The sequence below is a fragment of the Coturnix japonica genome, chromosome 1 (genome assembly GCF_001577835.2).
Source record: "Coturnix japonica isolate 7356 chromosome 1, Coturnix japonica 2.1, whole genome shotgun sequence".
NCBI classification, from domain to species: domain Eukaryota; kingdom Metazoa; phylum Chordata; class Aves; order Galliformes; family Phasianidae; genus Coturnix; species Coturnix japonica.
The window spans coordinates 157,628,314-157,655,155 of NC_029516.1; the positions used below are offsets into that span (position 1 = coordinate 157,628,314).

At 45.6% G+C, this 26,842-nt stretch overlaps 2 protein-coding genes across 3 annotated transcripts; one reads left to right on the forward strand and one right to left on the reverse strand.

Moving 5' to 3' along the window:
- Positions 1-4,875: 4,875 nt before the first annotated feature.
- Positions 4,876-9,055, forward strand: MTIF3 (mitochondrial translational initiation factor 3). 2 transcript variants are annotated; one of them, XM_015852050.2, is made up of 5 exons: positions 4,876-4,946; positions 5,631-5,834; positions 6,992-7,455; positions 8,102-8,247; positions 8,773-9,055. In XM_015852050.2, exons 2-5 carry the CDS (start codon positions 5,821-5,823, stop codon positions 8,980-8,982), a joined length of 834 nt encoding a protein of 277 aa, XP_015707536.1. In that variant the 5' UTR covers positions 4,876-4,946; positions 5,631-5,820; the 3' UTR covers positions 8,983-9,055. The 2 variants fall into 2 exon arrangements, with proteins under 2 accessions (XP_015707536.1, XP_015707537.1); XM_015852051.2 differs by lacking the exon at positions 5,631-5,834 and having other exon boundaries at positions 4,880-4,946.
- Positions 8,970-13,723, reverse strand: GTF3A (general transcription factor IIIA). The gene is made up of 9 exons (XM_015852049.1): positions 13,452-13,723; positions 13,260-13,360; positions 12,856-12,952; positions 12,588-12,676; positions 12,023-12,096; positions 10,203-10,286; positions 9,639-9,868; positions 9,499-9,552; positions 8,970-9,254 (listed from the first exon to the last, which is right to left on the reverse strand). Exons 1-9 carry the CDS (start codon positions 13,677-13,679, stop codon positions 9,093-9,095), a joined length of 1,119 nt encoding a protein of 372 aa, XP_015707535.1. The 5' UTR covers positions 13,680-13,723; the 3' UTR covers positions 8,970-9,092.
- Between the last annotated feature and the right edge of the window lie 13,119 nt (positions 13,724-26,842).

A 26,842-nucleotide genomic window follows, 5' to 3' on the forward strand; every position in this document is an offset into this window, starting at 1 on the left:
AGAGAGCATGCTAACAAAGAATGGTTGTTTCTCGTTACCCACACAAGAAACTGTAGAAGTAAATGTTAATGTTATAACACAACACTCCTCATCAAACCTTACAAATGCAGGGTGTGCTAGTGGAAAAAAATAACCACTAAATAAAGCATCAGCTGGACTAATTTTGGGCCTACTTTATTTTTAACCCCCTTTTTTTTTGGCCTTTTAATAAAATACACCATAATTTTTCCATTTTGTTTTCACACAGACACGAAACAGCTGGCAATAACTTATCCTTTTCAATAGCATGCTGAAAGATACTGGTTCAGATGAATCAGTATGAGATTGGGGTGCTACAAACAGTGTTCTGCCTCTGTTGCTCCATGTCCTTGACAAATGAGAAGCTTCAGCTCCTCCAGGCATGCCCACTCCCTCCCTTGGTAGGATCATGCTCAAAGGCAGCAGGTTAGTAAATCAGGATTTTTTAAGTTCATTTTCTCATTAAAGCATGTCGCAGAACTCTTTCTGTTTGACAGAATTACATAGAATTAATGCATCTCAGACTTTACAGTATGAATAAACTCTCTTTGGTCTCATCAATACTATATATGCCTGTGAGTTACCAGATCACAGTGAATATGGGAATAATTCAATTCATTTCTGAGTAGAATTCTATGTGTTCATGCAGATCTGGTTTCTGAATTTCCCATCCAAACCATTACCTCCTGCTGCTCTTTATAGAAACAACTATGATTCATTTCTTCTAGCTCTAGCATCTGTGTTTAATTTATGTAAATAACCCATGGTCTGATGCTGTGTAAATACCACTGATATGAATCCAAATACATACAGAAACTACTGAGGATGTAAAGATGTCTCAACACAATTAAACTGTTTTAAAATCACTAACAAATAAATTCTCAGACTGCCACTCAAATATATAATAGCATAAAATGCTATAAATAATAATTTCCTAACAACCTAGGTATCACAATTGGTACTTTCCCACATTAAAGATGCTACACAAAAAGCAAGCAATAGATCAGTAAGCAACAGCTCTCAATCTTTTCAAGTATTTTACTTTATTAAGACTGCCAGCTCTGAGATAACAGGAGAGCCCTGGCTAGGTATTTCTTTCCTGTTCATTAAAACTATAGCAGCATGTGAGAGCACAGCTCCCTGGCTGTAGGCATGGCCCAAACGTAGAATTTGGGAAAGATGCTGCAACAAAGAGGTTTTAAGTGGGTAAAAAGATGAGAGCAGCATGGAGATGAAATGATTTATCTGAGTTAATGCGGTACAGTAGCAGAACTGTAATCACAATTCACATCTCCTCCCTCCCAAGCCAAGAATCACCCAGCCTACTTAAACACAAGTCAAAGGATGTCAGTGAAAATGAGGCCGTATGGATCAGGGCAATTTGGGTCACGCTCACTCTTCTTCCACACTCAGTGAATTGTAATGAACAAATAACCTTGCTCTGGAGGGTCTGCAGTTTCCATCCATGTATCTCACTTTGTGGCTCTTCTCCCCAGGTTCCCCCTCAGCACAAACTGTTTGATGCCTGCTGCCTTAGTGCAACTTTGGAATTATAGCTTTAAAGCCCATAAGAGCAGCCCAGAAAGAAACAAATGGCAATTTTACACTGTTTAGAAAGATGTTCTTACTCTACTCACAGCTGAGTTTTGGCTGCAGCTTGTGAGCAGAACAGTAAATGAGAGTTCTACTCATGTATTTCCAGGATAGTTTGCCTGGGTTGCTGAGAGCCAGCACTTTTCTTCTTTGGTTGCTTGGTTTTTCCCTGTTCCTTTTCTGGTCAAGTATCTATACACAGGTCTGTACCATGTGCCTCTGAACTCCCGCTTTGGGACCAAAAGCCACCAAGAGGTGTCATGCCAGGGAGAACAGACTTGGTGAACCAAATAGACTTTCTCCAGAATTTAGTCTACACTGACACATATTGCCTGGTCAACTGGATGAAATCTCTTGCCAGATCAAGACGTTGAGTGTCTTCCTTTTGTTTAAATACCAATTATTGCAATTTCTCTTTTTTAGAGATGTGTATTGACAGCTATTATAAACATACTGGAACTTTGGGGGCTGCTATCTCTTCACCAAAGTTGGCAGAAGCATCCAAGAGATGAAAGCTCTACTAAACAAACCTGTAGTAAGATAGATCAATAGGTGGGCACAATGATCCCATAAGCTTTTTAATGTGTTTTTCTACAGGGGGAAAAAATATATATATATATATAAGGAAAGTGCTCAGTTTGCACCTATGAATTCTCATCAGAGTTAATTGAAGTGTTTTCAGGTCTCACTTCTTTACTTTGTAGCAGGATAAAACAATAGTAAACCACATATATCTTACAAATTCATTTTAAAGACCAATGGGCAGAAGAGAAACTGTTGGGCAGAAACACGAGGAAAACCCTCCTGAATGTATTCTTTGTTTTTATTTTTCATGAGTGTTGATTCAAACTTTCCTCCCCAAGAAGCTGAATGAAGGCGTTCCAGCAAAGCTACCTACCAAGTGTATCTCATAGCTTATGCTCGTTTACTAAACAGGGAGGAAAGAAACAAGCAACCAAAGAACAAGCACGATGTGCTCCACACTAACAAATCCTGATTACCAAGGCAGTTGTAAGGCACATTTCACTTTGATCATCTTTAGACTTCTTATTAAAGAAATAAATTACCTTGGGAAAAAACAAACATACATACAAAATCCGTCTGATTGTAATGCGTTCCATAAAGCACCGCTATTGGCAACAAACGCTGAAGGTAAAAAGAGAGCCAAGAAAACAGCTCCTCTGTCCATAACATGCTTTTTTTTTTTTAACATTTACAAATTATTTTTGACTTAGCCATGCGGGGAGCCTACTTTCAACCCTCAATTTGAAAATCATGGAGGCTTTATAAAGTCTTCCACCTGCATCTCTTTTTTGCATCACAGTTCTTTATCCTCTAAAGGATGAAAACCCCAGCGTATAAAAACTTTGTTAAGCTGTCACTATCAATAGAGTAAAAAAAATATAATGGTTGACAAAGAAGAAACAAATTGCATCTTCGAATAAGTTTCCTTCATGCTCTTGTTAAAAGCTATAACCTCTGATGTTAACTAAATTTAACCCATTCTGACCCTGGCGCTGGCCCTTAACCTCTTCTTTATTCTGCTTCCTGTGGTTGCTGAAGAAAACTGGCCCAGCGCTTGGAAAAGCTCTCTCTGTTGCACACAAAGAGGCAGCCTCACTGCTAGGCTGTCAGGAGGGATAGAATAGACGGGGAGGTCAGCACCTGTGCTGAGAAGCAGGTGACAGGGAACTGCTTGGACCATTCTAGGGCAAGTTGTAATAGTTTCTACCCTTTAAATATCACACTGTAGTTTCGGGTATTCAAGGCAGCGAAGTTCACGTTTTCTTTGTGAATGCAGACTTTAAACAAATTAATCTATTGCTGTTCAACTGACTGTAAAATTAGTAGATTTACTGTTGCAAAAAAAAAAAAAAAGAAAAAAAAAGAAAAAAAGAGAAAAAAAAAGGGGGGGAGAGCTTTCACTTCCACTTTAATAAGGTCACGGATGTGTCCTAGGCTGCCAACAAAAGCAGCTTTTAAAATCTTCGCAGCTGAACCCAGCAACTTGCAAAGGCTGCTGAACAATGTCTTAGATGTACAGTGGAAAGTCCTCTCCCTACAGTCAAGACGTAAAACCAGGCATTTAAAAAACTTACCGCGCTGGGAAGTTTTAACTTTAATTGTGCCTCGCCGCGGGGACCTACAGGCTGGCTTTATGATTACCATTTTAATAAATTCAGCCAGCCTCCCTTTTCAGGGAGCAAAATCAGTTACTTGCCTGGATTCTTTAAATCAGACCGAGCAATTAAAGGACAGCATGCATCTTCAAAAGAGTTGTTTTAATTCACAGAACAGAGGCACACTCTTGGAACCAAACAAAACTGTGGCTCTTTGGCTATTACATTCTGTGCAGGGCTCTGCTAGCAGTGACCGTTCTTACCACCCTACAGAATTTCTGGGTTTGCTTTTATTTTTTGCTGCCTTGTTAGAATAAAAATAGAGGAGTGTGTGTATTAAGCAGCTTTCAAAAGCTGGGGATGTAAAGAGAGTAAGCAAGGCACTGCAGAACCAGGAACATGGACCTGCAGCTCACCCAGAATATCTATATCCTTTAAGTATGCATTAACTCCAGTGTGTTCTGCAGCATGTGGCAATGCTCAGCTCAACACAAGGGAGTTTTTAGCTGAGTTATGTGATAAAAGTCTTCATAGAATCATGGAAAGCCTGGGTTAAAAAGGACTGCAAAGATTTCACATCTCCTGCTATGTGTAGGGTTGCCATCCACCACACCAGGCTGCCCAGAGCCACATCCAGCCTGGCCTTGAATGCCTCCAGGGATGGGGCATCCACAACCTCCTTGGGCAACCTGTTCCAGTGCATCACCACCCTCTGTGTGAAAAACTTCCTCCTCATATCTAACCTAAACCTCCCCTGTCTCAGTTCAAAACCATTCCCCTTGTCCTATCACTACCCACCTTTGAAACGGCTGTTCCCCCTGCTGTTTATACACTCCCTCAAGTACTGAAAGGCCACAATGAGGTCTCCCTACCTACAGCACCCTCCTCCTCAGGGACAAATGAACCCACAGACCCCCAGATAGGACTATGAACATGGAGGAAGCTTCCCAGTAGCATGTGAGCGTGTAGGTAACACCTACACCGTCAGGCCACAAAGCATCAATGCCTCGGAGCACCTCCTGTGTGAGGTGAGGGCAGCCTGAGAGCCCTGGGGCTGCTCAGCACTCAGTGTTGGAATATCCCACAGCACAGCAGGCACTGACGGTACCAACATGCCCGCCCACAGGGCCGGGAGGGGGAGGAGGAGGAAGAGGAAGGGGAGGGGGAAGAAGAGGAAGGGAGCCCGAGCCCCTCCTTCCCGGCGGGCCGGGGCAGGTAAGGGCGGTCAGTGGGGTGTTGCGGGAAGATGGAGGTTGTGTTGCTCTGGAGCCGGGATCCGCTGAGATAAATGCGAGTTTGGTGCTTTGTGATGAACCGCCGCCACACCGGATCGCGGCCTGCCGGCCCGCACTGCCGTGTTTGCGGTGGGGGGGCAGCGGCCTTCCAGCGCCTGAAGGGGATTGCGGTGACAACACAGGAGGGAACGGCTTTAGGCTGAAGGAAGGGAGGGTTAGGTCAGGATTCGGGGGAAATCTATTCGCTCGGAGGTTGTGGGTGCCCCATCCTTGGTGTGCTCAAGGCCGGGCTGGGTGCAGCCCTGGGCAGCCTGAGCTGCTGTGGGGCAGCCCTGCCATGGCAGGGACTGGGTGGGTTGTACGGTCACACAGCATCAGTTGAGTTGGAAGAGACTTTTAAAAGTCATTTGCTCCAGCCCCCTGCCGTGAACAGGGACACTGCAGCAAGATCAGGTTGCCCTTCATCCAACATGACCTCGTGTGTCTCCAGGGATGGGGCATCCACCACCTCTCTGGGCAACCTGTGCAAGTACCTCACTACCCTTATTGTAAATAACTTTATCCTTATATCCAATCTAGATATTTTTTTTTTCATTTGAAACCATTCCCCCTCGTCCTATCACAACACACCCTGCTAAAGAGTCTGTCCCCTTCTTTCTTACAGCCCTTCTTAGATACCGAAAGGCTGCTCCCAGGTCCCCCCAAAACCTTCTCTTCTCCAGGCTGAACAGCCCCAGCTCTTTCAGCCTGTCCCCATAGGGAGTTGTTCCATCCTTTGGATCATTTCTGTGGCCCTCCTCTGGATGCACTCCAACAGCTCCATGTCTCTCCTGTACTAAGGACTCCACATCTGGATGCAGTGCTCAAGGTGAGGCCTCACCAGCACAGTGTAGATGGTCAGGATCACTCCCTCACCCTGCTGGCCACACTGCTTTGGATGTAGCCCAGGATACAGTTGGCTTTCTGGGCTACAAGGGCACACTGCTGCTCGTGTCCAGCTTCCCATCCACCAGTACCCTCAAACCCTTTTTGTCAGGGCTGTGCTCCATTCTTACATCCCCCAGCTTGTACTGATAGCAGAAATTGCCACCGCCCAGGTACAAAACATGTTGCACTTGGATTTGTTGAACCTCAGGAGATTCTCCTGAGCCCAGTGCTTGAGGTGTCTCTGGGTGACATCCCGTCCCTTGATGTGTTGACCACACCACACAGCTTGTTGTCGTCTGCAAACTTAAACTGAGGCTGCACTCTGTATACTGACGTACCTACATGCCTACCATAAACTGCACTTCCCAAACAACTAATGCTGCATAGGCATATAGCTGGGTGTAAGAAATCTTTCTAGTTTTGACGACTGGAAAAAAGCTCAGCTCATTATGATTATGCCACCCTAAATTTAATGTTCGTGTAAAACTGAAAAAGGCAATAAATACTTAAAATGCCTGATAAAATAGGTGTATAATTAAGGTATTGTTTCAACTCTGGGGCATGGCTGAATGAGGAATTCAAGTTTAGAGACAGCGAGCCCGTTTTGCTTTTAGGTTATAGAAATAATGAACCACTGGCTTACTTCTGCTCAGCGGTGGCAGAATAGATACTCACATGAGGAGAAATGAGCTGGAAGTTTGGGAGCCTCTAAAGAAGTTCAGGCTCAAATGTTAAGATACTGAAGAGAACATCAACTCTGTACATTTTCTTTCATGGTCAGATTTTCTCTCTGGCTTAAAGCTCTCTTTGTTACTGTCAAGCTCCTGTTGGTTGCTCATTTTGTAGAGTAACGCTGCATCTTTTCCAAAGAGGGGTTCTAAGGACTGGGGTTTACTGAACCAGAATTGGGTCTTTCTGATAATCATAGAATTACCCAGGTTGGAAAAGACCTTGAAGATCATCAAGTCCAACCGCAGCCTAACCAGTACCCTAACTCTAAAAACCCTCCACTAAATCATATCCCTGAGCAATAATACTAACTAGGTGAATCTGACAGCTGGGGGTAACTTGTTTATTTTTATTCTTCCTGTTCCTCAGAATGACTTCTTTTTGTGTGCTGAAGCTTTTATGTCAAACGACCAGAAATGAGACTAGATACGCAAAAAGATTCTGTGGTACTCTCCTGTCACGGACAACACAAAAGGGAGTTTTCTCTCCATTCTGGATGGCGTTACCTGATACTACAAAGACAAACGTGCTTGTATTTACTCAGCCATTTTGTACAGCTGAAAAATCTCGCAAAGATCCAAAAAGGAAAGCAGCGTTTGGAAGCGTTGGGCGAAGAATTCCCTATCGGATTTTGCACGTAATCAACCAGGATGGAGAGAGCTTAGGAGAGATGCACAGAGCAGAGGCGCTCAGACTGATGGATGAACATGACCTGAAACTGGTTCTGCTTCGAGAGAATGCAGAACCTCCTGTGTACAGACTGATGACTGGGCGGCAGATTCACGAAGAGAAGCTGAAGCGCGCAGAGAAAGAAAAAGCAAGTTCCAAAACAGGTACATACATTGTTAATGTTACAACACTGAGCACTTTGAAAAATGCTGTATTAAAAGTGGTTTCAGCGGATTAAATCCTCTTACTTGCATTTGTGTAAATCCTGCAACGTCACTGCAGTCCATGCTATTAGGGATTTGCACTGGTGAAAATAAAATGTTGGATTAGTTTAGTCTTCTCCAGGGAAGCCTACTGTTGCCTTCTCAGGATTTACTACTTTGGCATCTGCTGGCATTTTTTTTTAAAGCTATTTTTATTGAAGTTAATACAGCTAGACTCGGGTTTTGTAAGGCTCACTGAATTTCTCTTCTACTAAGGCATAAATGATGGACACTTTACAGCTCTGTGTACCATACACAAACTTGTCTCCAGTGATAATGAACCATGGTTGTGAAACTTTCTCTTCCTAGCCCGCTGCTAGGATGAAAAAGCCTGGAGTCTCCCCTTTAGAACAGTGACAGATACCAGTTACTCCATCTAAGGTGAGAGTGGCAAGTGCTGACACAGTGAGGCTGGGATATTCTGTGTATGAGAAAGCAGCATGGGGGAAAAGGAGTTAAGCAAAGCACTAGAGGCTGCCGAAAGAGAGCAGATACTACAGGCTTCTCACATGCTATGCTAACACGGTCTTAGTTCTGTTTTAAACAGTGCTGGTTCAGAAGGAGTTATCCTTTTCTTCAGCTATTGCCAAGAATGACTTGGAGACCAAGACTAAACAGATAACACAGTGGATTGAAAAGAAATACCACGTTAAAGTGACTATCCGACAGGCAAAAGATAACAATACAGATATGGTAAGTGGGCAGTCCATTTCATGAAGCAGCTGTAGCTGTACTAACTTCTCCCATACTGTTCTGTCTTCTGATTTTAATGCATCATTCGGTTTTGATGTGAATGTCTGTCCTGTGAAGTTAGCGGTCACTTCATCTGTTCAAACACTGCAGTCCCATAGAGACAATTAAGTATGAGGCTTTGTTAAGAACACAGGCAAAACAGTGGGACTTAACAGCAGAGTGCAGGCAGTTCCTACTTCTTTGTAGTACCACCTCATTAAGGGGGCTGGTAAAACTGTCCCATCAGTACCTTAAGCCAGCTGAGATATTTTTGCAGTAAGGCTTATTAATGAATGAATTAGTAATTTAGCCTAAATATTAGGAAATGGCTTAATCCTGATGACTTCCCTAAACTGAATTTAATGAATAAAGAATAAATGGTTGGGGAAAGACAAGCTGAAATGTTCGAACCAAAACTAGCAAAACAGCCTGAAATATTTTTCTAACCATTGTTGTGCATTTTATCCTATCTTTTCCTCTTTTCAGTTCACGCTTTTTGATCAGATTTTGGGGACTGTGTCTGACAAAGCCACTTATCTTTCCAAGCCAAAAGCTATTAAGGAAGGAATGAGTACGTGCATCCTGAGACACATGTCTGACAAAGAGTTGAAAGCATATCAGAAGATGGAAAAACAGAAAAACAGTACGGTAAAGAAAGATGAAAATGAAGAAGCAGAGTCAAGTGAGTTGCACTAATGACTTTATGAGGAGGTATAAACAATATTATTACAAAAAGGACTATAAAATAAAGGTTTCTTGCTGGGCTTTGCACTGGTCATTCCATGAAGAAAATTTGCAGTTCACTTTTACTGCAGAGTCAGAATTTCAGCAGTTGGTACTCCGTTTTCCACGGGCTGATCTGGCGTCTTGCATTCTGTCACAGCCTCATCTTTTCCTGGCTGTGTTTTAGGTGGAACGTACCCACTCAGACGAGAGGCCAAGCTCCTCTTAGGACGAGAACGTTTTGCCTGGCAGAAATAAGGTCAGCATTAGAAACTTCATGTGTGTGTACAGAATAACAATAGAGATCAAGAGAAAAAATAGCGAAAAGGAGAGCATGTTATTTACAAGACCTTCAGATAACAAAAATCTCCCAAATTAAGTAGATAGCTGGCTCGCTTTTCTACTTCTCCACATTCTAGAACACTTAATAATACCCTCTCAATTGTATTCTGTCACCTCACAGAGGAGGACTTTAAGAGTCTGACTTACTTTTAGCTTTTTCTTTTCAGGATCATGGTGAACTGCATGCCTTGCTAGGCTCTGCTGCAGTTACAAGGAAGAAAAAAGCAATGTTATTTATGTTATTTCACATTATGCAGTTCAGGTTAGGAAAGTGTGAAAATAGATACCTTCATTGCAAATACTTTTCCACAGCCTGGATGATCACAAGAGAATGGTTTCAGCTCCTCGTGAAAAGAGAGGATATGGCTTTGAAGGTTAAACAGAGTTGTGTAGGTTCTGTCACATCCTTCCCTTGGGCATCGGCAGACTTCCCTCTCCGCAGCGTGTGTTTTTTTATGCTGCTTGAGGTAATCTTTGCGTTTAAAAGTTTTAGAACACTCTGTACAAACGATTGGCTCTGAGTCAGGGAAGGAAAGAGAGGCAGAGTATAAGTGAACAGCTTCTTGCAAGAGCTCAGAATTAAACTCTAGCAATCCTTTAGAAGATTGCAAAAACTCACATGAAAGGTAGGGAACTCAGAGACTAGAAAAGAATGTGAATTATCCAGATATAAAATCCTACATTATGCAATTATTCATTAACTGAATCACAAGTCAAAGTTAGTATGCTAACATTTTCGTCTATCAAAGGTCTAGCCAGAGTGACAACTATTTTGCCATTAAGTGCTAGTAAACACTTGGTCTAGGCACAATGACAAGAAAGTGAGTTCAGCTTGGCCTGCTGAAGTTTACCTGTATGGCTTTCTTTATTATGTTTCAGAAGCTCAGTCCAAGTTTTTCCAATATATGAGCAGTTTTCTTTCTTGCATGCATATCCTGTTAGAGACGACAGATGGTTACAGTCACAGAACACTCAGATCACAGAATCACAGAATGACCCGGGTTGGAAGGGACCTCAAGGATCATGCAGTTCCAACCCCCCTGCCTGGCAGGGCCACCAAACACACACATTTACTAGATCAGGTTGCCCAGGGCCCCGTCCAACCTAGTCTTGAACACCTCCAAGGACGGGGCATCCACAACCTCCCTGGGCAGCCTGTTTCAGGGCCTAACCACTCTCCTAGTGAAGAACTTCCCCCTAACATCCAACCTAAATCTTCCCTCTTTCCACTTAAAACCATTCCCCCATGTCCTGCTAACACTCTGGCAGACAGTCTAATTTTACAAAGGTGAACTCCATTTTCAGTGTTTGAATATTCCTCATCTTCCTCCCTGTACTATGTGGTAGGACACAAGGCAATGGATACAAGTTAGGAGATGAGAATCTCCTAATGGGTTTTATGAAGAAACTTTTTTATCACCGACACCAGTTGTATTGAGAGGCTGTGAAATCCTTGCCCCTGGAGACATTCAGTACGTGACTGCATGCAGTCCCAAATAACTTGGTTTAATGAAGCAGATTTGAACCAGATGACCTCTTTTCCAACCTAAATGGCTTTCATAGAATTACCCAGGTTGGAATCGAAGATCATCAAGTCCAACCGCAGCCTAACCATAGTACCCTAACTCTAACAACCCTCTGCTAAATCATATCCCTGAGCACCACATCCAAACGGCTCTTAAACACATCNTAAACACATCCAGGGCTGGCAATTCAACCACCTCCCTGGGCAGCCTATTCCAGTACCTGACTACCCTTTCTGTAAAGAAGTATTTCCTAACGTCTAACCTAAACCTATCCTGGCACAACTTGAGGCCATTTCCCTTTATGGAACTCTACCTCCCTGTGTCTTAAGTAAAATTTACATCCCACCAACTGTACACTTTCAGTCAAATATATAACCGTAATAATGTATTTCTATCTAAATATTTGTATTCCATATTTAGAAATAGAACTCGACCATACAGCAATATTCCCAAGCCCAAAGAAACTACCATTTTATCAAGCGGACAAGATGACTTTTAAACGAACCACAGAAAACTAATGCTATTTAAATACCAAGACTGGAAAGATCAAAGAGCTATAGGCAAGCCTTAAGAAAGGACCACAGTATGAGTCATAGCTTTTGGGATACTCTTCCTAGTCGCAGGTTTCCTTGCTTCCTAGTGCTAATTCAAATCAACAACAACAAAGTTAGCTGTCAAAGTACTAAAAGAATGGATAGCACTGTAGCAGAATAAGCTCAAACATCTACATGACCACCTCCTGACAATTCTACTTCAATACCTTTCATGTGAGAACATTAGAAATGTAAGCTTGTGTGGTTTTTGCCAGTGTTACATAAGAAATATGCAGCAGAACTGGCAATTAATCTTGTGGGCATCAAGTGTAGAGCCTTAACCATTAGTTGATCTAATCTCCATAAGATAGATTATTGACAAGGAAGCCCTTTAGAAGTCAAAAATGACTCAGGGTTGGGTTCAGCCCATTGCATCTGGAACGATGCAGTGTCCTGATACTGTAACCCACATGGCAACTCAAAAAGGCTTTGTCCATCTCAATCATCAGGCACAGAGCACTTCCATGTCTGCACCAGGACGTACTACCCTCATTGGAAAGAGTCCTTTTTCCTTTGCTAGAACACAACTGAAATAAAGAAAAGCTGTATTACCTTCATGTACTTTCTTGTGCCGCTTTAGACTATTTGGAGTAGAAAAGTTCTTCCCACATCCCTCGTGATCACATCTAGGTAAAAACAGACTGGTTTAATTCCTCTTGTTATACCTGCGTAGCTTTTCTTCAACTCACACACAACAAAAGGGGAAAATACCCCAGACTTTACCTTGCCCAGAGATTTTTTCTGCTTCATCCCTTGTAAAACTCAGTTCCACAACCCTTCCCATTACAACCAGTTAAATTTCAGCTGTAGAACCAAACTTCATATCCCTCCCTACAAAGGGAGCTGTCCAGACCCACAGAAGGCTGAAGCTTGAAGTGACTTGTACAACAACAGTAATTAGGGCAGCCATGCAAGCGTTTATGCTTGTGTTTCAGACTGTGTACATTCAAAACTGGTTTGATTTTCCCATTAACCTGTACTGAAGTGTACTGGCAACCATGGCAATATTCCTGAGAGTTTATTTACAGCTTTGAAATGCCCCATCCATGAGAAGGTACATGTTTTCGACCGTATTGTTTCAACTCTTAAACGTTCATTAGCAAAATGCTCTACCTACTTGAAGGGCGGTTCGTTGGTGTGCTGACACAGGTGAACTTTCAGCTGCTGATGTTTCCTAAAGGACTTGCCACAGCCTTCAAAGTTGCACTGTTGAGGAAATGAAGCAATCAATCATCAGAGGCCAAACAACAGCAGCCCAGTCCACACATGATACCCCAGTCACATGAACTGATGCGAACTATGCATAACAAGCCCAGGTATCTCCCTAGGTACCACACGAGGAGCTTGTTTAGCCTCGTCCTGTAATGCCACAGGTCACGACTCACCAAATAGAGTTTCTGCTGATTTTCGTGCTTGCGTTGAACGTGTTTCTTTAAGTTTGCCTTCGTTCCAAACTTCTGATTGCATCCCTCAGCTGTGCACCTGCAAACAAAGCAAGTTCTCTTACTGCAACACTAAGCACGTACCCCCAGCTCACAACCCAAATACAAGAAGGCTTTTGAAAGACACCAAAGCCGGGGGTAAAGAAGGAAAAGTCAGCATCTAAAGCAACCGGATGTCATGTGAGGGCGGAGCTTCAGCACAGCACACGGGTTTCTGGCTGCTGCCCCACAACAGCCCATTGCCCGTCGTTGTAGGGGCAGCCCAGCCCGCTCCCCCCACAGTAACACCACAGTAACACCACAGTAACACCACAGTAACATCACAGCCGGCCGAGGCCGGGCCTTACTCGAACGGCCTTTCCCCGGAGTGCGTCAGGTAGTGCCGGGTGCGGTGGAAGTCCCTGGTGAAGCTCTTGCCGCATCCCTCGTACTGACACACGTACGGCCTCTGAAAGAGACAGGCCGGCTCAGAGGAGGAGGCGGCGATGGCCGCATCCCCCGGCCCTTCCCCGCCCGGCACGGAGCCGTGCCCCGCTCACCGCTCCGGTGTGGCGGCAGAGGTGCGCGTCCAGCCGCCAGCCCTTGTTGAACGCGGCATCGCAGCCGGGGAACGAGCAGATGAACGAGCGGGCGGCCGGCGCGCTCCCGACTCTGCTGCCGGCGGGCGCGCTCCCGTCGCCGCTGCTGCCGCCGGCCGCGGGCGCGCTCCCGACGCTGCCGCTGCCTCCGGGCGCGGGCTCGCTCCCCGCCGCGCCCTCCACGGCCATGTGGGAGGTCACGTGACCGCGATCCCAACCCCGGGTGCCGCGATGGCCGAGGCGGCGGCGGCGCGCATGCGCGGTGCGTGGAGGGCTGGGCCTCAGAGAGGAGAGGGCGGGACTGCGGCCTTCACGGTACCACACAGCCACAAACAGGCTGGGATTGAGTGCATCAGGGATGGGGTTTCACTGCCTACATGGGCAGCCTGTGCCAGTGCAAAGAGGGGTTGGAGTTAATTCACTGCTGGGCTGTGAAAGCTGTGAGCAGTAGCAAGGTTACAGGAGCGTTTTGGTGTTGTGTGAACAGCAGAAGTGATGGGGTTAACTACTATGACTGTGTGAAATGCAACAGTGAAAATTAGTTCTTTGGGTGTGGAAAGCTGATGAAGTTATTCAGTATCACTCTAAAATGAGCTCCAAGTTGAAGTCGTTTTGATTATACAAGTTAAAAAAGCAACTATTTGATTTAAATGCATTAAACAGTATCCAAGTTGCTTAGTGCCTTTTACAAGTAATACACTTTCGATTGTTCTCGCTTAGATATAGCTGTAGAAAAGCAAAGCAGCCCTATTTTCCTCCTCACTACATCAGCTTTATTCTGTTCTCCGTCACATCATGGCTTCTTCCTCTTTTCCTGTCCCTCAACTAAGGGAGAGCGATGAAGTTGGTGTGAATTACACACACTGGATGCCATAGGTAAACTGCAGTCAGGATAATGCGTCCTTGATCTCTCTGTTTACAGAATTATGGCTGGCTCCTAATGATGCCCGTGTCCTCAGGAGCCCTTTCTGGTGGATTTCTGATCAGCACAAAAACATGCTGGGAGGAGGATGGAGTTAATCAGTTGGGCTTTCCTGCTGCTATAGATTCAGCCTAGTAAACTGACTCCGACAGATGTTTCTGCTTTTAGGCCGTGAGGAACTTTATTGACTGGCTTTCCCTGTGCTCAATGAGCATGTCAAACTATCAGAGACTTGGTTTCTGTAAGAGCGTCGTCCCTTCAGGTGATGTTTTTTCTCTCTCTGGCCTGGCAGTTTTTAATGCATTTCTCAAGAGACCGATTCCCCTGACAGAAGAAATAGAGGGAATCCTCATTACCCAATTTTCTCTCCTGTCTGCAGGAGCCACCGGCTGCAGATGACTGAATAGGAGAGCTGTGCAGAGCAGAGCTCAGAGCCCCCTGCCAGAGTTTCCAGCCAACGTGCCATCAGTTGTCCCAACTTTGTGGGATAAGGAGCCAAACCTTGAACCAAATGTCTTGTGCAGCTATTAGACAAGGTCAGACAAAACCAGATTAAAGCAAAATGGACCAGATTTTCTTCTCGGTTGCACCATTGTATTGGAAATTGTGCCAGGACAACTCCAGGAAGCAGATTTGTGCCCAAAGGAAGGACATCTCAGGGGTTATCACATTTTCCTGCCTCGTGGCATTGCTGATTTTCAAAGGGGCACAATGTCCATAGTTGTGTCAGCCCTGCAAACTGTGCTTTGTAAAATCAGACACAGTTATTTGTGCTCCCAACACAGGCCTCTGAAGGCACTGAGCTCCGTGGGTCTGTAAGGAAGGCAGTTATCTATCCAACCAAAATTGCAGGTGTAAAATGATGCCTGCAGCTATCCGTGGCCATAAAAAACAGGCATTCTCCAAAGGCTGGTTGTAATAGAAGTGTTGCCACACAGCAGATGTGGGAGTCCTTCCTGCTCCAGTTGAGCCCTCGGGGCATTTCTCCAGCACGTAGACTGTTTGCTTGGAGAAATACAATTTTGCCCATCCTCTTTGGGACGACTGTCTTTGTGGACTGTGTTGTCAGTAAAACAATTGCTACTTCATGAGTCATTAGTCTGCCACTGACCGTTATACAGCTGTGCTTGAATCAAATCCATATTAGTTATCTACATGTGCACGTTTGCTTCCTTTCCCACTATGGTTGCCTGTCTTGTGTCTTGTTGGAGACTGCTGTCCTGCTGACTGCCCTGCCAGCAGTTGTCTTCGCACGGGTTGTCTCCTTGAAGCTGATGTGACTTGTTCCCCAGGGCCTGATCCAAATCCTTTTGAAATCAGGAGAGAGGTGCTCACAGTCTTCAATGGGTTTGTATTGCATCCTCAGATAGTAACTTTTTCCGGGCAGGAATTTTGCTTCGGATACTTCTTGAAGACATTTGAGAGATCTGTCGACTGATAAAATACCCAGCCTTAAACCAATACAGACAGTGGATCCCTTGAATATGCTGTGTTATATTGTAGAATATGGTTGTTTTATGATACAAGCCCATTTTTCCACCCACCAGAGATTTACCTTCACCTTGTGTGGCTGCTGACCCTACAAGCATGTGGCTGCTGATTTGGGAATGTGAAAAGAAAACCGTGTGACTTTAGTGAAAGCAGATAGAGCCATCTAGTGACATGAGAAATGCATTCTTCATTTCACAGTGAAACACCTACAAAGGCCCCTAAAGGTCAATATTCACCACCAGCAGGCAGGAGAGCCCCTCTCCCACGGATACATCTCATGGTGTTCATGCAGGTGGAGCTTCGTTTGATTCCCAGCAGCCCAAAGCCAGCGAAGGTTTGGAGAGCTGGGTGCAGGGAGGGCAGTGCCATGCAATGAGGGTGTGTTGGGTCATCAGCAAGGTTTGGCTTCAGGCCCCAGAAAAGTAGGAAGAGAGTGGGGTGCCAGGCTTGGGCAAGGCTTGGCTCCAGCTACAGATCATCCTGATGGGACGGACTGAGCTCATGTATTTCTTGGGGAATTGATTTCCCCACAAATCCATTTTGAGCTGCTTGAGCCAAACAAGGAAAAACTCCCTGCCACTAGCATATTGAAAAATCCAGGTTTCTTGGCAGGGGAATCTTTACCTTTTTCCTCTTCCCTTTTCCTTCTCTCTTTGTCCACCACAGTCCCCCTCTCCTCTGGATGATTCACACCCATCAATTCGTTATCAGTCTAGTTAATTGCATTACTGCACTTCCCAGCAAATTAAGACCCAGAGCCTGCTGTTTTACAGTAAACTCCTCAGATGAAGGGATAATGAGGTTTCTTAGCTTTTTCTTGGCAGCAGCGCACACTTTTGGTTTATACAGGGAAGATAAGGCAGCCAGGATAGCTTTTGTGTGAGCCTTTCCAAGCACAGTCCGGGTCTTGTAGAGCTTCTGTGAAGGAAGGCATTCTCCTGGTGGAGACACAGAGGTGACACCGTTTGCTCCAGGGCAAAGAGAGACCAAAGGCAGCTCTCAATAAAGCTGAGACAAAGACTGTTTGGGACCTGAATCAACACTGCTGAAGACAAACTGCCAGTGTCCCCACCACAGAGCCCTCAAGCCGAGGCCTTCTCCTTACCCCATGAGGTTCTCCATACAGGACCTTCACCTTGTGTGTGGGTGAGAAATGGAAATCACTTTCAAAGCATCTGAAATGGGTGCAGCACGGTGGTGCTTTCGCAGCAAGAGGGTGAAGGTACCTGTGGGAGCTTGGCATAGGGATGGCTGAAGACACCGGGCTGGCAGTGGGCAGTGAAGGGAGGGGAAGAATGTGAGCTGCAGTTCTGGGAGAAGCTCTGGCTTCAAAGTTTGGTTCCACTCAGGGTGGAAACAAATGTAACACCGTCTGCATCACAAAACACTCCAAAACAAGACCTCTGGTTTGGGGTCAGATTGTGTGTTTGGCTATTCCATTCTGGGATTCTGGGATTCTACAAATGGATCCCTGGCTCTCTTACCATCCTACAGAGCTAAGTCCTACCAAGACCAGCTACTTGCGGCACCTCCAGGCTGTAACAACCACCTCCCCACATGCTCCCTTCCCCCATGCAACTTCTGAAGCTTGTAGGTGGTTTCCCTGAGATTTTATGACAACAATCAGGGAAAAACAACTTCGGGAACTAAAACTGCCCAGCAAGACTCAGCCTGCACAGGCTTTTTATGGCCCAGGACTTGCAGTGTTCCTGTCTTCATTTCCTAAATGCCCGTAGCACTCCCCCTTTATTATAGGGCTGCCCCTTCCTCCCCCCCAAGCGTGTATGGCAGTGGATCTGGTTCAGGTGTGATGAAGTAAATGGCTGGGGAAATGAAGAACTTGAAGGGGTAGTTTTGAAAAATGATGTGAATTATTGCTAGTGGGCCAGGCAGCAGCTGGTATCTTCCACTTAAAGACAGAGTCACTGAGGTTATTCCCCATGTCAGGGCACCAGTAGCTTTGTGATGCTCCTTCCTCATGTACAAGGTGAGAGCAGGATCTAGCAGAGTTATGCCCCGAATGAGTGGTGTTGTACAGGCTCTACTAGACCCTAGAAGATAAAGCATGGTATCAGACTGGCCCTTTCTGAAGTGTCCATTGATACCAAGTCACCAAAAATCACTTTATTTATCCCTGGGAGGAAACCTTCTGTGTCCTTCCAGTGCAGGACCACACACTGCAGCCTGCAAGCTGCAGCCATCCCAATGGCACTGACTGAATCATAGCAGCTCGGCTCCCAGCTGAACAATCTTGTCCCAGTCTGGCCATTTGCCTATGAGCTCAAAGAGAACCTCCTTGGCTATCTTGTGCTGCCAACAGAATAATAGAATCACGGAGTATCTTGAGTCAGAAGTGACCTATAAGAATTATCAAATCCAACCCCAGCTCCACACAGCACCACTCACAATCAAACCCAGTGTCTGAGAGCGCTGCCCAAGCACTTCCTGAACTCCAGCACATAGGGGCTGTGCCCACTGCCCTCTGGAGAAGAAACTTGCCCTGATTTCCAACATGCAACCATCTTTCCCTTCCTCTATGTGTTAGCAACGGGAGTACTTTGTCCTCAGTCAGTGGTGATCCCTCGGATCACAGAATCATAGAATGGCCTGGGTTGGAAGGGACCTCAAGGATCATGAATCTCCAATCACCCCTGCCAGGCAGGGCCACCAACCTTCCCATTTAATACTAGACCAGGCTGCCCAGGGCCCCATCCAACCTGGCCTTGAACACATCCATGGATGGGGCATACACATCCTCTCTGGGCAGCCTGTGCCAGCACCTCACCACTCTCATAGAAAAGAACTTCCTCCTGACATCCAACCTAAATCTCCCCTCCTTCAACTTATAGCCGTTTCCCCTTGTCCTGCCATCACAGAGCTGTGTGCAGCTGAGATGAGCTGCAGGATGACAGCACTTCCCTTCGGGCATCCCATCAAACAACTGCGTTTTCCTGAACATTTTTGGTGCAAGATCTCTGGGAAATTGCTTTCCTTCTGTTGCAGGAGCACAGAGGGTCAGTTGTTGCTGGCTCTAAATAGCCCCAAGCCTGCTCACCAGCTGAGGTACACATTTCCTCCTGTTTCCCTTGTCACAGTATGGGAACTAACAAGGGAGTGAAAACTGCCAGCCCTGGGCAGAGGCGTCAAGTAGCCGTGCCTCCTGGCCATAGGGGCACAAGAAAATTTCCCTTCTTTTTCCTCTCCCCTTACCTGTAATTATGTTGGCTTTGTTCACTGCTCATCTGCCCCCCCCCCCCCAGCCCTGTGATCCAGCAACTGTTCCGGCTCTGCCACCTACAAGCACTTATTTGTTTGCTCAGTTAGGAGCACTTTTTTTCCTGCTCTTTTGGAGCAAGGTAAACTGCAGGCAATTGAGTTGGCGACTTGACACTGATGATGTGTCTCGCTTAAAAAAAAACCACGTCATTGTTTAAGTGTTAAGCATTTGGGCATGTCAGTACACATGCTATGAAAGGCTCAGGGAACACTGAGGGACACCAGAGCTGCATGTGGAGACAGAGGTGAGAGATTGCTGTATCTGGGCTATACGCTGGGAGATGCCCATCTCCAACTGCTTTAACTAGATATGAAGTTGTAGGGTGTGATATGGTCACTAAATTGTCTTCGGTAGGTGACTGCGTATTTGACTTTGGCACCTTTCTTGCGGTGTAAAAAGCATTTGTAAGGAACCATAAAAAGTCATTACATATGCAGAACAATTGAACATCCTCAGCATCTGTGGTAGGAAACACATCTGTCTTCTGTCCGCTCCTTTCCTCAATGTCTCCCTGAATCAACTTTTATAGGAGGGCCGTAAATATCCCTTTCTATTCGGATCCAGGAGTTAACAATACCCCCTGTGACCATAAACACAAGACGGTTCATTCAGGAAAGAGGTGCACTCAAGTAAGCAGAGATCTTTGTGACAGTTGCTGCCAGTATGGTCCACATGCACCGCTAATCACATTAGCGTGAGAGCACTGAGGTGGCCAGCAGACAGTGAAATAAAGAGGGAGAGAAAAGCAAGACTAATCTTGTTAAAAGGGAAGCAAAGATAGACGCTACTCTTACACAGAGGCTTATAACGTCCCCGCTTTCCCAGGGCTGGCATCACCTGGATGCTCCGGGCGTATGGAGGAAGGCCTCTCGCGGTGCTGGTGGGGGGCTGCTTTGCCTACAGCTCTTGGCTCTTGGCTTCTGCATAGGCAACCTCAAGTCCTACCTGGAGAGGAGATTCCTTGACTCCAGATGACCTTAAAAGCAGAAGGATCATGGCACCAAACTCATCAGAGTTCAAGGAGCATTTGGACAATGCACTCAATTGTATGATCAGATTTTTGTGTGTTCCCATCTGGAGCCAGCAGTTGGACTCAGTGATCCTTGTGAATCTGTTCCAACTCTGAATGTTCTATGATTGGGTGATGCCCAAACCTGTGAGCTTCTCATTCACTAGGCCAGATGTCATTTTATGGGGAAAAACTACTATTCTATTTCAAGAGAAACAGCTCAGGGCTGTTTGAGTGCCCCCCCCTCCCACGGAGTGTAATATTGAAGGGAAAACCATGCCTTGTTATCAGAAGGGAGCCTCAGCTTGGCTTTATACCCATGGTTGTTTGATTAGTATCATCCCATGGTGATGAGGGTGGAAAAACAAAGTGCTTGCGTCAGCGGATCAGGTGTGTGCCGCTGTGTGTGCCCGCGGCTCAGCCATTAATCAAACGGGGCAGGGAGGGAGGATCCAATGGGCAGGAGAAATCCTGAATGGAACAGGTCCCTGAGGGTTGCATTAGGTAACAAGGAGAGATGAAGATGATTTTATTGTGCATTGGTGTCTGGAAAGAGCCAATGAGTGACCTGGACAAAACCAGTGTTTCTGAGCTGCTGAGAGCAACCTATGGGCAGTGAACTGAAGCACGAGAAATGCAGCAAAAGGGATGGAGATGGCTGCAGACACTGGGTAGAGGGGCAAAGGGAGAGAACACCATGTTTTTCTCTCTTGCAGCTGTCTCTCCAGTCCTCAGATGCAATTCGCTCATCTCCTTGGCAAAGCCAACATATCGATCTTTCTTTGTGGCTCTGACCCTTTCATGCCTTCTCTGTTTGCAGAGTTATCTGCAGCATTCCGGCCTTCCCACTGCTGCTTGAGGGCAGCAAACAGTTCAGATAAAATTGATCTGGCGGATACAAGGCAAGACATGATGGAGGAACCCGGGGCACGAGGCCATTCCCTGCCCTCACGTAAGCTGGCTCACATGGAAGGCTTTCCCAACAGGTGACCCTGGATGGCTCCAGGCAACACTCACAAAATGCAAAGTGGGTTGTTATTATAAGCATCTCTCCTCCTCATTCCCCAGGTCCAGCAGACCATGCTCAGAGGACTGCAGATCCTGTCCCTGTGGTGTGTGGGAGCACAGCCCCAGCTGTGCTGTGCTCAGAGGAGGCTGTGGGAGGGAAGAACCCCAGTGCATCCAATGGCTCACAGGCAATGAGCTTATCCATCTCTTTCCTCCATCTCTTTGCCAACAGCCAAACCAGCAAGAACAGGATAAATATGCAAACGCTCACACAAAATACAAAAACAAAGAGCACCAAACTTGTGTTTTGATCATTCTATGTGACGGTAACTTCAAGCATCGTTAAGGGAGAGCTCCATTTGCAGCAGCTGTGGCCAGCTATTAACTCTCAGAGTCTGAATCAGCAAAGCCACTGGAGCAGCACAGCTGCTGGCAGTGCTGGTTGTAGAGCTGCTGACTGGGATGAGGCTGACTCTCCCTTCAGAAGGGAATAAAAGGCTTCTAAAGAAGTTGGTTATATAGGAGTCTTTCCTTCATGCTTGTTGTGCATGATTTAGATGTGTGTCTTTTTTTTAATGTATAATAATGACTGTATTTTCTATAGCAGCCTTCACTGGAGGAAATTTGTTTCCTTAGGTGTCAGCAAGCAGTGGTTTTGACCTTCCCCAGAGGTCAAACTGGCCTTTGCATATTCCACAGCAACCTCCAGCTATCTTTGGAGCCTTGCTACTGGAAATACAGGAGCAGCATTACTAGGAGAATAGGGAAAGGTAAGGACAATGCTTCCAACTGGGGTGGGATCTGATCCAGATCATTGTAAATGGAGATACAAGTGACCGAGTATCATTTAATTTACGTACCAAATCAAAATGCAGTTTATCACATCTTTAGGGGATATGTAGATGGAATGTAAGGAAAAAGCCTCTTATAGTAAGAGTAGTGAGGCACTGGCACAGATTGCTGAGAGAGAGGTGGAGGATGCCCCATCCCTGGAGAGTGAAGATCAAGCTGGATGAGGCTCTGAGCAACCTGATGGTGCTGTGGATATCCCTGTTCATTGCAGGGAGTTGGACCTGATGGCCTTTAAAGGTTTTCCCAACTCAAATGGTTGTGTCATTCTACAACAGCTCAAAAGATTCGTGTTCCTTCATAATGCAATGCTCCTGAGCGTGCAGTTAAAGGATTTTGCTTGTCCATGACTTCTCAGATGAGCATGTTAAATGCAGTCTGAATACAGGCTGCCACTCCTTTCCAGAGGAGCTGATGCTTGTGTGGTTTTGAGGACAGTGAAGGACAGTCAGGCAGTTCTGCAAGGCAACTCTCCTGGCTGATTAAGAGGAAGGAGAAGAAGAAAGAACAAGAGGAGGAGGAAAAAGAAAGAAGAAATAAACAAAAGGAAGGAGAAAATGAACAAAATGAACAAAAACAATGGCCTGGAGGAACAAGGCCTGTGTTGGAGGTCTCCTTCCTTGAAGCAGGCACTTTCCCTAGCCAGAAACGCATGCTTTTCTCTCCACTTCATGCTTTTCTAGTGCTTCATATAATTCTCTGCTTTTTCTGGTTGTATATGTACACATACCTGCATCAAAATAACAATTTCTTCTTTGCGTTTGCAGTCAGAGCTAGTAAAAGTCCTCTGCTTACACAGCTTGGCCCCTGAGCAGCTTGTCAATATATATATGTGTTTTGAGGCAGCTCCCATAGTTTCAGCTATCTTACTCTTGAAGAGCAGCTTGACTGCATCCACCATGTGTGGTGAGCAGGCACAGCTGCACTATCTTCAACAAGTCTCCGTTTTATCCTGCTTTACTAGACTGCTCAACCTACTGCAGGTGTCCCTCAATATATCCCAGGTGTCCCATTCCAGCACAGTTGAAGGCTTGATGCTGCAGTGAAAGCTTTTTGCTGCCTTGCCCTGCAGTGATGCTAATGTTACTCAGTGAGAGTGGTGCTGCTGTCAAATGGATCAGTGAATCAGGGCTGTGCTGATGTCCTTGAGGAGCACTTTTCATGATGGCCTGCTTTTGGAATTGCTACCAAAATACATTTAGGAAGAAGAAAATGAAGGATCGGTGCTGTTTCACACTGAATCATGTGGCATTTCCCTAATGGTTTGTGGCACATCAGCTGGTGAGTAACTGAGACTGTGATCTCCCTGCAGTCTCACTAAAGTTTAATTCACTACTCTTAGTTTACTGTTCTTTCTGAGCATATGTTTACCAGTGTTTATTGTCTGAAAGCAAATTAATTGCATGGTACCCATGTTGCTTTTCAGATCCTTGTGTGTCTTGGGCAAGTGGCTTGTGTTTGTAATGGTCCCACTGAAGGATCATGCCTTTGACATAGCAAGCATGGAACAAGGTCACCACATTTCACCTTGGGTGCATCTCCTGGGGCTGCCAAGTGCTTTCACTCTCCATGTCCTTCACTTGGATGCTGTCAGAGCTGCTCTATTTTCGCTGCCCCTGCCATGTGTGAGAGCTCTCTTCCCCATGTTGGGGTTAACTTTACATTCTTTTACACAGTTTAACATGCATGCCAATGGCCAGGACCAGAGGATGGGCTTTGTGATCTCCTCCAGAAGAAGACACAGGGCAGGAAGGGAGCTGAGCTGCACCTCAACAAGGCTGCTCAAATGGGCACTGACCCCAAGCAGTACTGGTGCTGCTGTATACCCAGCACGCAGTCTGAGCTGTGTTTTCACATGGCACAGAAAGGACTGTGTTTGATCCCCAAGCACGTGATGGATCTCCACAGAGTGCAATCAATACCATTAGTAGGGGAACACCGCTTGGTTCCCACTGCCTCCCAGCACCAATCAATGTCAGCACAAAGTGCCATCCCATCCACCGACCAGATGGCAACATTTAGTACCTACATTTTATAAGCTTTTGTATGGAAGAGAGGAAAGTGGGCTCTTAGATAACAGCCCTAAAAACTCAGGTTCTCCAGGTGTGTCATTGTCTCCTTTTGGTACCACTCATCAGATTTCACTATGGTTGCATTTTTTAAGCTTTTTGCATCCATGCTGTGAATTAACGACTGCGCTGTGTTGTAGATCACCTTAATTCTTTCGAATGCTGTCTGCATCCTTCTGGCCTTCTAGCTGTAAACTTTGTCATCCACTCTTGTGAAGGGCTTCCTGCATGCAGACATCGCCTTTCATTGCTTTTGTGCTTGTAGCTGCTAACACAAAATTTTCATCAATGATATTTACGTGCCATTTTGCCAGGTGCTGTTTGGACAGATAATGAGAGCCATGCCCTGCCCATGTGCACAGATAACCAAGATTACTCAGTAAATATAACTCTCCTAAAGACTATGCAAACAGTTTATGTTCCATGTTGTACTTCCCTCATTCTTCATTCTCCTTTTCTGGATTCACTGGTTCGTTTTAAAGCCTTTCCATGCTGCTGTGACTGTCACCACGTTCCCCTCCTTTCTTCACTGCTGACTATCATGTTAAACTGAATTGTTGAGCACAAAGTAAATCCCAGCCTGATAAGAAGCGATAACGCAGTAAGCAGGTTTTGTGCTTCTTTCCATAGGTTTCTTGATGTAGCTGATACAGCCTTCAGTTAGGTTTGGCTCAGTTTCCCTTGATTGGTCACTTGGTTACAATGCATTTCCGGTGCTCTGTCAGCTTAACAGACCTGAATAGTGAGAAGACGGCGGTAATAAAGCCAGACAGCTATCTCCCTTAATAGCAAACTCAATCTTCCTTGAAAAGAACCAACACATGATGAAAATAAGACAACATTCAGTAGAGTGTTTTATCGATAGCACGGGAATACATTCCTTGGGGAGGCACCAAGTCAGATCTTTCCTGCTGTGATAACGTTTTCAGTACAGCAAGAAATGGCACATGACTTCTATGCAGTCTCCCCACACTGCTCCTACAACATCCCTTGTTGACAGAGTCAGATATGTGAACCAGAATAAGTCCTTGCTAACACACTCCAGGCCCAAAGGGTCTCACGTAGGTTTGAGCTACAGTCTGCAAGCCTCTACAGGCAATGGGCCCATGCTGAGAATTGGCTGGGGCACCTACAAATGCCAGCTCTGATGGCAGACATTTATCTTGGTGCAATTGGATTGAAGTTACTCTGCCTTCATAGACAGAAAATATTACCCGTCTCTGTTCACCCAAGTTTCTCTAAATTCTTAGTGAGAAGTTACTGTAGATTCCAGCTCCACCTTCATTTGATCTATTGAGCTCACCCGTACTATCTAATAGGAGGTAAAATCACCATGGTTTCTTCCTATCGTTGAATAATCAGTGTGAAAACAAAAGCCTTTATCATTCTGCATAGCTCCACAGACCACAGCCCTTACCTGAGAGCAGCCTGCAGCTATGGCTTCTTCTGTCCATGGTCCATCTCTCAATGAATCAGAGGAGCTTCCAGGATAACTTCATTTCAGAACAGTTAGAATTAGTACTGTTGAACCTGGTAATAACTGTGGAGTCAGCTGAGGGCATGAATCGCTGTTGTAATAGCTTTGCACCTGACTGCTATCAAGACAGGGGGACGTGTTCCCAGCCCAAGATAGGCCAGATATAACAGCTCAGGCCATTGAAGATGAAGTCAAGGACCATTACTGTGCTGTCTTTTCATGTGTGGTTGATGTGTAACATTCCTTACTCATGCAATGTCAGCTCGAATGACTTCAGATAGCATTGAGCCAAGTCACAGGGTGGGGTTGCCGCAGGCATTTTCCAGGAAGAGAGCTGTGTCTTGTCTTCATGTCCCTGAAGTCTAAAAGCACCCATGGCCAACTCTCTCTTGTTAAAGGCCGGTGGAGATCTGCAATGGCAGGAAGCTCAGAGAAAGGAAAATAACGTGTTCTAAGAGCACTGCCTGTATGAGCACTGCCTGTATGAGGTGATCATCTCCCATCTCATCCTGAAAGCTGGACCTGACCAAAATGTCATCCTCAAGCACTTCTCTACCAGGGGGTCTGCTTTTGTTCTGCAGGGAATCTGGGAGCAGATAAACCAGTGAAAACAGGTTTGAAACTGCTGTACCATGGACACAGAAATAACCTGCGTTCTTACTTTAGGCAACAACTTAGCTTTGAGACTCCAGCTTTTTTACACATTTATAAGAAATGTTGTGAGCTGCCAACTCTGGTTTGGATCAGAAGATGCAGATTTGTAGGGATGCTGCATCTGAGAGCAGAGAAGGACTAAATGTGGACTTGCTTAGGAGTAGGAAGGCAAGAACCAAAACCCCTGCTGAAGCCAATTGGGGCAGGTTGGCCACAGTCAGGAGCTTCCATTGGTGTAGGGACATAAGGAAAAGGTTTATTACAAGGGTGGTCACTCAGAGAGATGATGGATGCCCCATCCCTGGAGACACTCAAGGTCAGGCTGGACAGGGCTCTGAGCACCTGGTGGAGCTATAGGTGTCCCTGCTTGTTGCAGGGAGTTGGACTAGACAACTTTCAAGGGTCCTTCCTACTCAAATGATTCACATTTGCCAGCACCTCACCTCCTCTTGCACTGGGTTTCATTCAAACAGCCCAGCCACCAAACACAACTATTTGTGAGGAATGATGATCTTCAAGATAAGGCATGAAGTGGGGACTTAAGAGATGAAAGCACAGTCACTGGTTTTGCTACAGGTTCTAACATTTTGGGCAGG

Coding starts and splice junctions, on each gene's coding strand:
- MTIF3 (XM_015852050.2), top strand. Junction 7,456..8,101: donor AAAAGCAAGTTCCAAAACAG/GTACATACATTG, acceptor TGTTTTAAACAG/TGCTGGTTCAGAAGGAGTTA. Junction 8,248..8,772: donor AAGATAACAATACAGATATG/GTAAGTGGGCAG, acceptor TCCTCTTTTCAG/TTCACGCTTTTTGATCAGAT.
- GTF3A (XM_015852049.1), bottom strand. CDS start 13,679: ATGGCCGTGGAGGGCGCGGCGGGGAGCGAGCCCGCGCCCGGAGGCAGC. Junction 9,869..10,202: donor TAATAAAGAAAGCCATACAG/GTAAACTTCAGC, acceptor TCCCTGACTCAG/AGCCAATCGTTTGTACAGAG. Junction 9,255..9,498: donor CTGAAAAGAAAAAGCTAAAA/GTAAGTCAGACT, acceptor TATTTCTGCCAG/GCAAAACGTTCTCGTCCTAA.